This window comes from Lathyrus oleraceus, chromosome 4 (genome assembly GCF_024323335.1).
Source record: "Lathyrus oleraceus cultivar Zhongwan6 chromosome 4, CAAS_Psat_ZW6_1.0, whole genome shotgun sequence".
NCBI lineage: Eukaryota > Viridiplantae > Streptophyta > Magnoliopsida > Fabales > Fabaceae > Lathyrus > Lathyrus oleraceus.
The window spans coordinates 187,236,552-187,247,676 of record NC_066582.1 but is presented as its reverse complement, the minus strand read 5'-3'; the positions used below and the strand labels follow the sequence as shown (position 1 = coordinate 187,247,676).

The window sequence follows — 11,125 nt, the reverse complement described above, 5'->3', positions numbered from 1 at the left end:
ATTAAATTAAAAGAGTTAGTAATTAATTATGCCAAAATATAATCTACGGCCCACTGCATGTGAATGCGTTTGTAATTTACATACAACAGGACAAGTGGGAGGGTGGGTGGGTCGTCTTGGGAGTCTATAATATGCCTCACGGTGCTCAAGTCCCCACCCTAGTCTCTTCTTTTTTATGATTACAATTTTAGAACACGAAAAGTGTATATAGTCGATATAAAATTAGGAAAAACTGCACATTTCAACCATTTACGTGTAATTTACAAACATCTTAAAACATAGAAATTTGAACTAGAATTAAGAAAGTTCCATTATATTTCTGTGTCACAACTCTTTAGGCAATCTCTCTCTAAAACCGCCTTTAATCGTACTCATTACTCCAACCTCCAACAAATGTTTTCTCATTGGGGTATGGTCTCTAACGTGATGTGTCTTGTCTCACTATATAAACAACTCCGCATTCTAAGATTGTCCACCCCTACCCAACACAAAACGTTACTTCAAACCGAACACCGATCAATGCAACACGACAAATATCTATTATACTACGATACCCAACTCACTATTTGTTACTCCGTTTTACTTTGTCCTTTTGCATAACCACTACTAGTTCATTTTGTTTGAGTCACGCCTCATGACTGGTCAAAATCTTTCGTTGTTTCTTTTTGGTACAACGAATCTGATCAGATTTAACTACACTATCATGTATCACCTCACAGAAAGTAAGAAAAAAATATCCATTCTTGATTTAGTGAGACTCAGTTGGTGAATTAAGAGATAGTGAAAGTGTTTTTTAAGTATAAGGTTTCGGTCTCTGTCACACTCCTGTGGCTTTGTAATCAAATGGAACTCCAGAACACAGTGAGTGTCATAAACAAGGATTCTTCTTCTTCTTCAGTTTCCTCAAACAATATGGGTTCTTTTCCGAGTCCAGGAGCACCGTATTACAGAGAGAGAACAAGAAGGTATGAGAACAACAAGGGATGGAGCTCAGAGAGAGTATCGAAGCAGACAAGCAGCAGCAGCAGAAGACATACGATGTCTGGTTTAACACCATTCAGTGGTGGAAGAACAATGCCATCAAAATGGGATGAAGCTGAGAGATGGATTTGTAGTCCAGTTTCAGCATCATATGTTGATAGCAGAAGAAATTCACATACACAACAACAACTTCTTCAACAGCGAAGACCTAAGTCAATAAGTGGCCCAATTGTTCCTCCTCCTGGAGTGGCTTTTTACTCGAATTATTCACCGTCTGCTCAACAACTGAGACAAGGTTTTGTTGTGAGGAATTTAATGGTTAGTTCCCCTTTTTCAACAGGAGTGTTGGCACCTGTTGCTGTTTCTGTTCGCCATTATGAGGAACATGATGGAAATGAAGAAAGTGAGAGATCTCTTGTTCCAAGATATGACAAAGGTACTCAAATGAGCCCTACAGAAACAGAGAATGATGTAGATTCATCTCCGAAATCTTCTGCCACTTCGGCCATAGATCAAGAAGATTTCCATTATCCTAAACTAGAAGTCAGAGATGTGGAGGTTGACAGTCAAGCTACTGTTATGAGGGGATCCAAGAGACATGGAGTCAAATTGAACAAAAATGACTCACTGCATAGAACAGAATTGAGACAGAATAGTGCAGATGCTCAAGTTTCATGTTGGGATATTGAAGAATCAACCTTGGACACTTCCAAGTATGTCTCATTATGCTTTCAGTTCCTTAGATCACCATTAATGATTCATTCATCTGGGAGTTTCTTTCTTTTGGCGCAGGTTACGGAGAGAGGAAGCCAAAATCACTGCTTGGGAGAATTTGCAGAAAGCAAAAGCTGAAGCTGCAATGCGGAAACTCGAGGTATATTTTCATTACAACTTGTCTACTTTACTTTCTAATACCAAGTACATCTAGAGTGGAGAATTAGACAAAAAAGTATTCATATTATCATGTGATTAAAAGTAAGATATAAGGTTATTAAACGAGATTTCACCCTATATAACAAAAGCAGGGGCAGTTGTACTATCTTTCTGACCATGAGAATGTTTGACACAGATGAAATTGGAGAAGAAGAGATCTTCAACGATGGATAAGATTCTAAAAAAACTGAGAAGGGCGCAGTTGAAAGCAGAAAGTATGAGAAGCTTAGTACCTGTACAACAGGAACATCATGCTTCCAAGATTTGCAAAGTATTTTCATTCCCCAAATATGTCCAGATAAGGTCTCTGAGCAGCTGCTTCAGCAGCCATTCTCAGTGACACCTATTCCTTGTACATGCCATGAAGTCGTGAGGTTTTTACCAGATTATAAAAGAATACTCTGCATTGTCTTAATGCCCATTGATGTAATTGGCATGTGTTAGAAACCCCAATACATCATTCTTTGTACCTATATGTGTTATTTGTATATATAAAGCACGGTAATATATGTGGACGAACTTTCTTTAAATATTTCGTTAATCTCGTTCTCTTCATGGACAAACATGTTCTCAAGGACGTGCAAGCACTCGCCATGTTGATGGAAACACACTGATCAAGTCTAGCAGCAGGTGTTTTGACAATGTGCTGCCATAGACGACAATAGGGAAAGTGTATCTCTAGCCGCTTTTCTTTGGAAATAATATTTTTAAAATGTGTTCCACATGGTCTTAAGGTGTGCCGCTGACACTAATCATAACACAACAGAGTATAAATTGAAACACAATGAACTGGCATAAACACAACTTGCAAAAAGACCAAGAATTTTCATATAACCTAAAAAATGTCTTTGAAGATTTACAATTTAATCATATAGACTGCAAGTGAATACAAGCTTAGTGTTCCATGGGCCAAAAAAGAATTCATCTAATTTTGTGCATCAAGTAAAATGCAACTCTAAGTGTTGATGATACTTTAAAACCATTCTTGATACACCCATAGTAGTATTTGGAAAATTGGAACGCTTATGCGGCAACATGCTCTCCTAGTATGGTCTATACCTCCAATCTGCTCTTGATGGTCTTCTACTAGCAACTCCATAACCCCTCTGCGAAATAAATATGAATAATAATGTTAGCAATACATGCTTTTTTATTGGTTAAATACATATGGATCCCACCAAATAACCTACATAATTTAGTGAGACCCACATAGAATTTAGACTGTATTGTTAGCACTCCTTAATAAATAGCCGAAAGCAAGAAGCATGCAACTAGACTCAGTATTCCAATATTTTATATTGTCCAATCTTTTACATCCAATCCAAGGAACACTTTAAAAAATATATATCATCCATCTTTCTCATATTGAATAAAATATACAAGCATTTTGGTTCACTTGCAAGATGACCACGATGGGAAACAACACATACTAAGGGTCTAGCAGATTCAAAAAAATATATAAAATGGGCAAATTCTTGATATATAACCTAATTTACCATTTCTTACCAGTTATAAAATCATTCAAGTGTATTATAAGTATATTTGTCAATTAGTATTTCTGCTATATAATTGTATTTCTCCTGTCTGTTAGCAAATGAATCTTTGGAGCAAACTCGGCCTATAACCAACTGCACTTAGTGTGTTGGGATGAGCTTATTGTAGCTTAGTAATCAGATTCTTTCAGTACAGAATCTACCAGTAAACTATAACTATCAACTTGATCTAAAAATACTGTACAAGGAATTTTAATCAGTTGCAAGCTAAGTCTTCAGATTCAGAGTTCAGAAAATCAAAATTTCAGATTCTCTCAAATCTCCAGTTTTCCTCAGCTTCCTATTAATTTCTCAGATTTTCTCAGCAATGCAAATAATAGTAATGAAGCTATATAGTCTGTACTCACATTGTCGAAGTCCCGGTTATCGTACATCCTCACATACGGCCTCCCAGAACTTCGATCAAAATATGGCCTCACAGGAGCACCATATCGCCTGTAAGAATACATACTATTATTCACCATAGAATTACCACTAGGCCCTGTGTCATCAAGAGGTGCGGGTGAACCTATGACAACCTGCAGGAGTATAATGCAAAGAAATAAAATCATTTATAAATCAAAGATTCACACACACACACACACTTGTATATAAGTTTATATGAAATGAGGAATGCATGGTTAGTCAAGTTTATTTAGCCTTGAATACACATGTATACACAACAAACAGAATCATTATTGGTGTTCAACTTCACATTCACATTTTTAACATACGATGCTGTCAGAAGGAATCTGTACAAACAGGAATAGTGTAGGTCTACTGTACATGTCTGTTATGATTCAGTGCAATCACTGCACTCTGATGTAATGTCAATTAGATCACTGCAAGAAAGGAGGGGGTGTTGACAAATTTTTAAATACATCCCACTTATTTTATTGTCATCTCCAAACAAGGGTAAAAAGGGAAGGATAGATTCAAGTAGGGTTATAATGCATAGTGACAGAAAATCCAAATTGAAGCACCTGACGCCCACAAATTTCATGAGATCTTCGAGAGACACAATCTGCAACACCATAGTCCGCAAAAGTCACAAAACCAAAGCCTCTATGACCAGATTTCTTGACATGCTGGATAAAAATAGACAGATGGGTTAGCCAGCATTCCACACTTGTATATCTTTTATTTGACATCTTACCCTAGGAATATAAACATCCAATATATGGCCAAATCTTTCAAAATACAGGCGAAGATCCTGAGTGGTTGCCTCCTGGGGAAGACGGCCAACAAAAATCTTTTTGCTCATTCCACGAACAGGTTCTCGCCCTAATTTACAGTTTGAAGCAGTCAGTATGCGGAAACTTATAAGAATTAATAATTTTAATTTAATGTGTTTCCATGCTTACTTCCATAAATTGAACTGGGACGATCATACATAGTTGGAGCAGCAAGTGCTGCATATCTAGTTGGTGCAGAAATATAAGCATTATTATATGCACTATGTCCTCCTTGTGACGTTCTGGTTCTGCCAATTGGCTTGAAATCATCTTCCTGCCAAAATAACATAACATTTTATTAACAAAAGTCATGTATAATCGGGTATTCTCTATCATCAAACTAATACTTATGGATGAAAATGAAAACTAATACTAATATATTTCACAATAAAGAGAGAAACATGTCAATGGCATGTCGGATGAGTGTTGGCGCCGTATTGAGAACATTTTGGAACTCACTTTTAGTTTAAAATGAGTCTGATGTGCCGGCAGCATATTGGAGCATGTCAAGTATGACACGGGAGGAAAAATGAAGTGCCAGTAAGTCATAGATAATCAACAATAACAAACTGTAATGTAATGCTTTCAAGCAAAACAGAAAACACAACAATAAAATAAATGAAGATATTTACAAGTGAAGAAGCAATAATAGGTAAAAACCAAAGGCTAAATTTCAAATTTTAAAATTTATAACAAATACAGATAATAATGAAGCTAGACACAACTTCAGTCCCTTAAGTTATTTTAAAGTCAATCAAGTCTCTTTTATGTTTAGGATTAAGCTAATATGGTCCTGCTTCTGGATGTTGGAAAAAACTTACAACCAAATCATTATTAATTATTATTCACAATTTTTTTTCAAATTAGGCCGGCCATTTAGTATCCTTGTAAAACATGCATTATGGTTATATGCTTAGATATCAAACAGGAAGTGAAGTGGAATGGAAGGGATGGTAGAGGAGTGGAACAAAACAAAATAAACTCGTCTTTTCAATGTTGAGATATTTTAAAGATAGAATTTCAAAATTGCTTAATTTCATTCCCCTCAAATTGGAGGGGGAAAGGTGGGATGTTGGATGGAATGGAATGGAGTCCATTCCATCTATAGAACATTAAACATTTAATGGTTCAATTCCAATTCAACCTAATTCATCATTTTCCATCAATCTGGACATAGAGCATATCCATTAAACGTACATGATTCGATCAAATAGATTAAACAGTAAATTCATAACTTACTTATGGCGATGGCAGTGAAATAAATCAATTATTTCCTAATAGATGGCTAGTGGCAGGCTGTAACAAATTGTCAGGCAGCTAGCTAGCATGTAACATAACCAGACAGATCAAAAAGAAGATATTCATACAAATGACATAATCATAAGAGGGGAAGCACCAAATGACATACTCATAAGAGAGGAAGCACCAAAAGTATGCCCAGAGTAAGAAGAGAAACTGAACTAGTGATAAAATACAAACTATACTATTGACTCTTCGTATGTTATAGTGTTTCGATCTCCCCCAGTATTTATTTGCACACCATGACTACTGATTCTTAGACTTTATCTCATCAAGATAAGGATCCACATCCTTCACCAAGTCTTCCCTTAATTTTCACTTTAAAATCCTTCTTATTCTTTTTAAAAACCTTGACTATCTATCTATCCATATGAATTAACTTTTTTCTATTTTCTTTTTCACTTAATATCAATGTTGTCAATGGGCAGATTGTGGAAGGCCAAAAATCCTCTGTATAAACATGACATAACCATTGGGTCCTATGGCATCACCATGGCAGGCATCCCTTCACAAATCGCCTATGGCAGTTGTCAAAAAAATTGCCACACCATTTGGCCATTTTACAACACTGCCTAAAAGTTATCAACCAATTGTTTTGAACTATTGGGCCGAGTAGCTTTATATTGTGAGCATATAGCCATGCTTTTACTGGCAATGCATGGCTGCTACAAACAGATAATTGCTTCAATAGAAAATGCAATGAAAAATGAATAAGCTCTAAGCAATCTTGCCTTAGGTGTTGCTTGATCAATCACCACATCAGAACCTCCCAGTTCATGGGTTTCTTTCATCAAGTTCTCAACAGAATCTGCAACACGAATATCTTGGTTATAGGCTTACAGAAATTGATAGTGCCGTTATCTATTTGATTTCAAAACTTAGAGAAAGTTATACCAATAACCTTTCATAAATAGACCAACCTATACATAGAAATGGTCAGAGAAGAGTTATATATGAAATACAAATATTCCAAATGCAGAGTGAAATTACTGATTCTTAAGAACAATATACAGAAAACAATTTAATCAAGTACCCCATACTTACAATTCTAAAAGCCAACAATATGTCCCACAAAATAAATATAAAGTTTGATATTCAACTCAAACAAAGATACATGTGATATTTAATGATGTACCCTTTGTTTAATTTACTTATAGCGAGAAAAAGGTATAGCAGCCCTGTCTCAGAACTCAGAAGTACTCACAAAATTGTCTTTTGCCAATATTATCAGGATACTAGTTAACTAACACTAGTTAATTATTTACGATTTTAAATTAAATAAAATTCAAGGACAGTTAAGGCATGAAAACCCATAAGTTAAAATATACAGATAATTGTAGCACAGACAAATAATGATGGCCAAACCTGCACTTGCAAAAGTGATAAAACCAATTCCTCGATGTGTTTTTGATCCTAGATCCTGTTGGAAATAAATGATAACATGTCTAGAATTAAAATAAATAAAAGTCAATAAACATTATATATGTATATGCATAATAATGCAGTGTAATCGTATAACTAACAACTACAATCAACATTATGTGTATGCATACAAAGAATGCATAAAACATGCCAGCCGCATTTTAACTTTACATGTATGACCATCGAAGTGAGGAAAGTACCTTTGGCATATATAAATCTGTTATATCACCGTATTTCTCAAAATGACTGCAAAGGGGGGGAAAGAGAAAGAAATATATTAAAATAGTAAATAATGCATCCGTTTCCACAGCATCAGAGATTATATATGAGAATGAGACTAACACATCCGTTTCCACAGCATCAGAGATTATATATGACAATGAGACTAACACATCCGTTTCCACAGCATCAGAGATTATATATGACAATGAGACTAATACATCCGCACAGCATCAGAGATTATACAAGACAATGAGACTACGTCCACAAAGATGAAAACACTCCCAATTACTTTAATGAGGATATCACCCTTAATATACCTCCTAAAAGTTGCTTCTGTTACTGATGGGGCAATCCTTCCCACAAAGATTCTGGCAACCTTTTTGACTAGTGCCCTCATCTCCTCCTTTAATTTAAAAGGAAAGCATGCCAAGAATCAGTAGTATAATCCACAACACCATCACAATATCTCATATAACTTATAAGTATACCAGCAACGAACTAGACTAAAACTTAATAATCATAATTTTATATTATGTGTTAAAACCTTTGGTGTGGCCACTTTGACTTCCAGCATTCTGTTGCCAAGACTGTGTTCACTGGATAGCACTTTCTGCATTTAGAAGTGATGCAACTTCGGATTTAGCATATTCAGCTAATAGCTAGGTCTGTTTTGTGTGTAGAACAATTACCTTAGCATCATCTACTGATGTAAATGTAACATATCCAAAACCGCGAGACCGGCCACTCGACCGATCCTAAAATACAAATATAAATAGATTAAAATGTGCCTCCATAAAACTTAAAACTTGAAAGCAAACATGAAATTTAGCATTACAAGATAATCAATCACTACATACGTGCAGTATAAGGAAGATACATTTTAAATTCCCCCAGAAATGTCATTAAGCAAGCAACAATTAATTCTTTTCTATTCTTTTTTTATTATTTCTTGCTTTTTATTTTACTCTGTTTGCGTAAACATGTTGAATTTTCTCTCCAAAATACTTGAATAATGGAGCTTGGAGCATGAAAATGTAGTACCAATACTTGACAAATTTCACACCACCACAAAAAATCATAAATTAAATATGAAAAGGAAGCAAGAATAACAGAAGAAAAAAACGGAAAGCAATAGCTAACCTTTATAACAAAACAATCTTCTAGCTCACCAAATTTGCTCATATATTCTTTCAAGCCCTCAGTATCAACGTCCCATGGGATACTCATAACCTAAGATACAATTCTCATGAGCACAATAAGTTAAATTCGTATTTTTTAAAGCAAGATTTTCAAGAACAAGATTTTCAATTGAACATGCATGACTAACCACAAGCTTTCGTTGCTCCATGAAAAAATTCAATTAAGCTCAATGAAACGCAATCTAAAGCTGCAAAGAGTGAAAACCCTAAAACTTGAAAAATAAATAGGAAAAAAAACTCTCGAACTCTTCTTCTGGAATCTCTCACCCCCACTCTCTCTCTAAATTCCTCACACTCGCTCCCTGCAAATAACAAAAACACTTCTATCTCACACACAATGTTCGTCGTCGTTATCATCATTTACGAGATGAAATTTCAGCTTTAGAGAGGGCTTCAAATTCAACTGCGTAGTTGCAACTCAAAGAAGAAAACTGAATCCAAAAAAATGTGATAATTGAGATGAAATCAATGGATTACGCACTCGTTCACTCACCTTGAGATATCGTATCGGGGAAAACCAAAACCCTAAATCGCAGATCAATGCGCGCTATTTCTCCGTTTCACTCCCTCTCTCGCTGCTCACTCTGCATGTATATGTCTCACAGTCACAATCTTCGCGCCAAGTGCCAATACGTCCACTTCGGCTTAGCATTCAACCGGGCCGCCAAGGATCGGCTTAGAAATGAACCGGGTGCTTAACCGAACCCTTGGTAGAACCGGTTTTTTTATTTACAGGTTAAGTCTCAATAAAAATTCAGTGTGCTTATTATATTAACCTATTTAAAAACATATTTCATTTAAACATAGAAAAATAAATAATTTATAAGTATTTTAAGATAACCAAATATTACTTTTAAATTTTAATTCAAATTATAAAATAAAATTTAATGATAATGAATTTATTCATATTTATTTAAATTAGTCAGATAGATTTATAAGATTTTTTTTATGACATATGTGTTCCTATGTATTTTTAACGAACAATCACGAGTTTGAAAGCCTTTGAGATTAACTCAAAAAATCTCGAGAACAACTTTATGCAAACACGTTTATAAGAAAATACGTATGTGATGTGACTTTGAATGTTTGTGCGCAGACAATGTAAAAGCGAACTTTAAAATAAACAACATTAAAATAAAAGAAGTTTGAAATAAACAACATTAAATAAATGCAGTAAATGATAAAAGAAAAGATGTTTCAATTAAGGAAACATAAAGAGAAATAAAATGAAATGGACGCAGACTCACATACTATTTCACATTTTGACTTAGGTATTTCAGTTCTATAGAGAAAGTATATGAAACTTGCGACCTTGGTTACAACATATAAGCCTACTATATATACTAAACTAAAAATAATGGTTTCCGACAGTTCACTCCTAAACAATCGACTTGCCTTCAAATACAACAACTTATCTTCTGATGCACTGTCACGTCGTCGGTACTTAAAAACTATTGAAAATCATTATCTCACGTTCTCTAACTGCTCTTAGCGACTAGTAATTGTCTGTTCGTCGAAGATAGTTGTTGATGGCGCTAAGTGTAACACCCGAGACCAAAGACGGAGATGAGTGGTTGTAACACCCGAGGCCAAATAGGGCAGAGAGTGATTGCCCGAATTCACATCGGAATGAGAGGACCATAAGGTTGTGCAGGTATGGGACTGCATGATTGAAGAAAGACTTATAAGGATTGATTGGTACTACCTATACCAACAAGATGTATCTTCTTTTCGGTAGCCTAACAAATAAGAGTTTCATAGTTAAGTGTGCTTGATTTTGAGTAGTATTTGGATGGGTGACCTTCTGGAAAGTTTATTGGAAAGTGTGTGAGTGATGACAAAGCATGCTGAAAAGACCCATGTTGGTTTGCGGGATTAGTCGGTAATCCTGATAGCAACCTAGTCATTACAAATGGTATCAGAGAAGACCTCTCTCGGTACGATGCGGTCTGGGACAAACTAAGTGGAAGTTGATATGCATGTAACACCGGAGGTTGAAGAGGGTGAGGAGTGGTTGTAACGCCCGAGGCCAAAGAGGGTGGGAAGTGGTCGCTTGAATTCACATTGAAATGATATGATCTTGAGGTTGTGTATGTATGAGAATGCATGGTTGAAGGAAGGCTTATAAGGATTGATTGATACTACATATACCAACAAGATGCATGTTCTTTTCGGTAGCCTAACAAATAAGAACTTCATAGTTAAGCGTGCTTGACTTGGAGTAGTATTTGGATGGGTGACCTTCTAAAAGATTTTCTAGAAAGCATCTGAGTGAGGGTAAAGCATGCTGAAAAGACCTGTG

The 11,125-nt window shown here is 35.5% G+C and overlaps 2 protein-coding genes across 3 annotated transcripts; one reads left to right on the top strand and one right to left on the bottom strand.

Moving 5' to 3' along the window:
• Positions 1–462: 462 nt before the first annotated feature.
• LOC127074451 (uncharacterized) lies at positions 463–2,444 on the top strand. The gene is made up of 3 exons (XM_051015774.1): positions 463–1,694; positions 1,774–1,855; positions 2,051–2,444. Exons 1-3 carry the CDS (start codon positions 844–846, stop codon positions 2,252–2,254), a joined length of 1,137 nt encoding a protein of 378 aa, XP_050871731.1. The 5' UTR covers positions 463–843; the 3' UTR covers positions 2,255–2,444.
• Positions 2,445–2,719: 275 nt separating this feature from the next.
• On the bottom strand, positions 2,720–9,455 carry LOC127074452 (uncharacterized). Of its 2 annotated transcripts, XM_051015776.1 has the most exons (14): positions 9,317–9,455; positions 8,952–9,125; positions 8,765–8,854; positions 8,314–8,379; positions 8,169–8,234; positions 7,942–8,027; positions 7,603–7,648; positions 7,346–7,400; positions 6,712–6,788; positions 4,811–4,955; positions 4,603–4,730; positions 4,430–4,534; positions 3,815–3,985; positions 2,720–3,020 (listed from the first exon to the last, which is right to left on the bottom strand). In XM_051015776.1, exons 2-14 carry the CDS (start codon positions 8,970–8,972, stop codon positions 2,958–2,960), a joined length of 1,119 nt encoding a protein of 372 aa, XP_050871733.1. In that variant the 5' UTR covers positions 8,973–9,125; positions 9,317–9,455; the 3' UTR covers positions 2,720–2,957. The 2 variants fall into 2 exon arrangements, with proteins under 2 accessions (XP_050871733.1, XP_050871732.1); XM_051015775.1 differs by having other exon boundaries at positions 8,952–9,454.
• Between the last annotated feature and the right edge of the window lie 1,670 nt (positions 9,456–11,125).

Excerpts from the sequence above, each read along its gene's own strand:
- LOC127074451 (XM_051015774.1), top strand. The coding sequence starts at position 844 with ATGGAACTCCAGAACACAGTGAGTGTCATAAACAAGGATTCTTCTTCT. Across the intron at positions 1,695-1,773 it reads TCAACCTTGGACACTTCCAA|GTTACGGAGAGAGGAAGCCA; the intron begins GTATGTCTCATT and ends CTTTTGGCGCAG. Across the intron at positions 1,856-2,050 it reads CTGCAATGCGGAAACTCGAG|ATGAAATTGGAGAAGAAGAG; the intron begins GTATATTTTCAT and ends TGTTTGACACAG.
- LOC127074452 (XM_051015776.1), bottom strand. The coding sequence starts at position 8,972 with ATGGAGCAACGAAAGCTTGTG. Across the intron at positions 4,956-6,711 it reads TTGATCAAGCAACACCTAAG|GAAGATGATTTCAAGCCAAT; the intron begins GCAAGATTGCTT and ends TTATTTTGGCAG. Across the intron at positions 4,731-4,810 it reads TCCCAGTTCAATTTATGGAA|GGCGAGAACCTGTTCGTGGA; the intron begins GTAAGCATGGAA and ends ACTGTAAATTAG.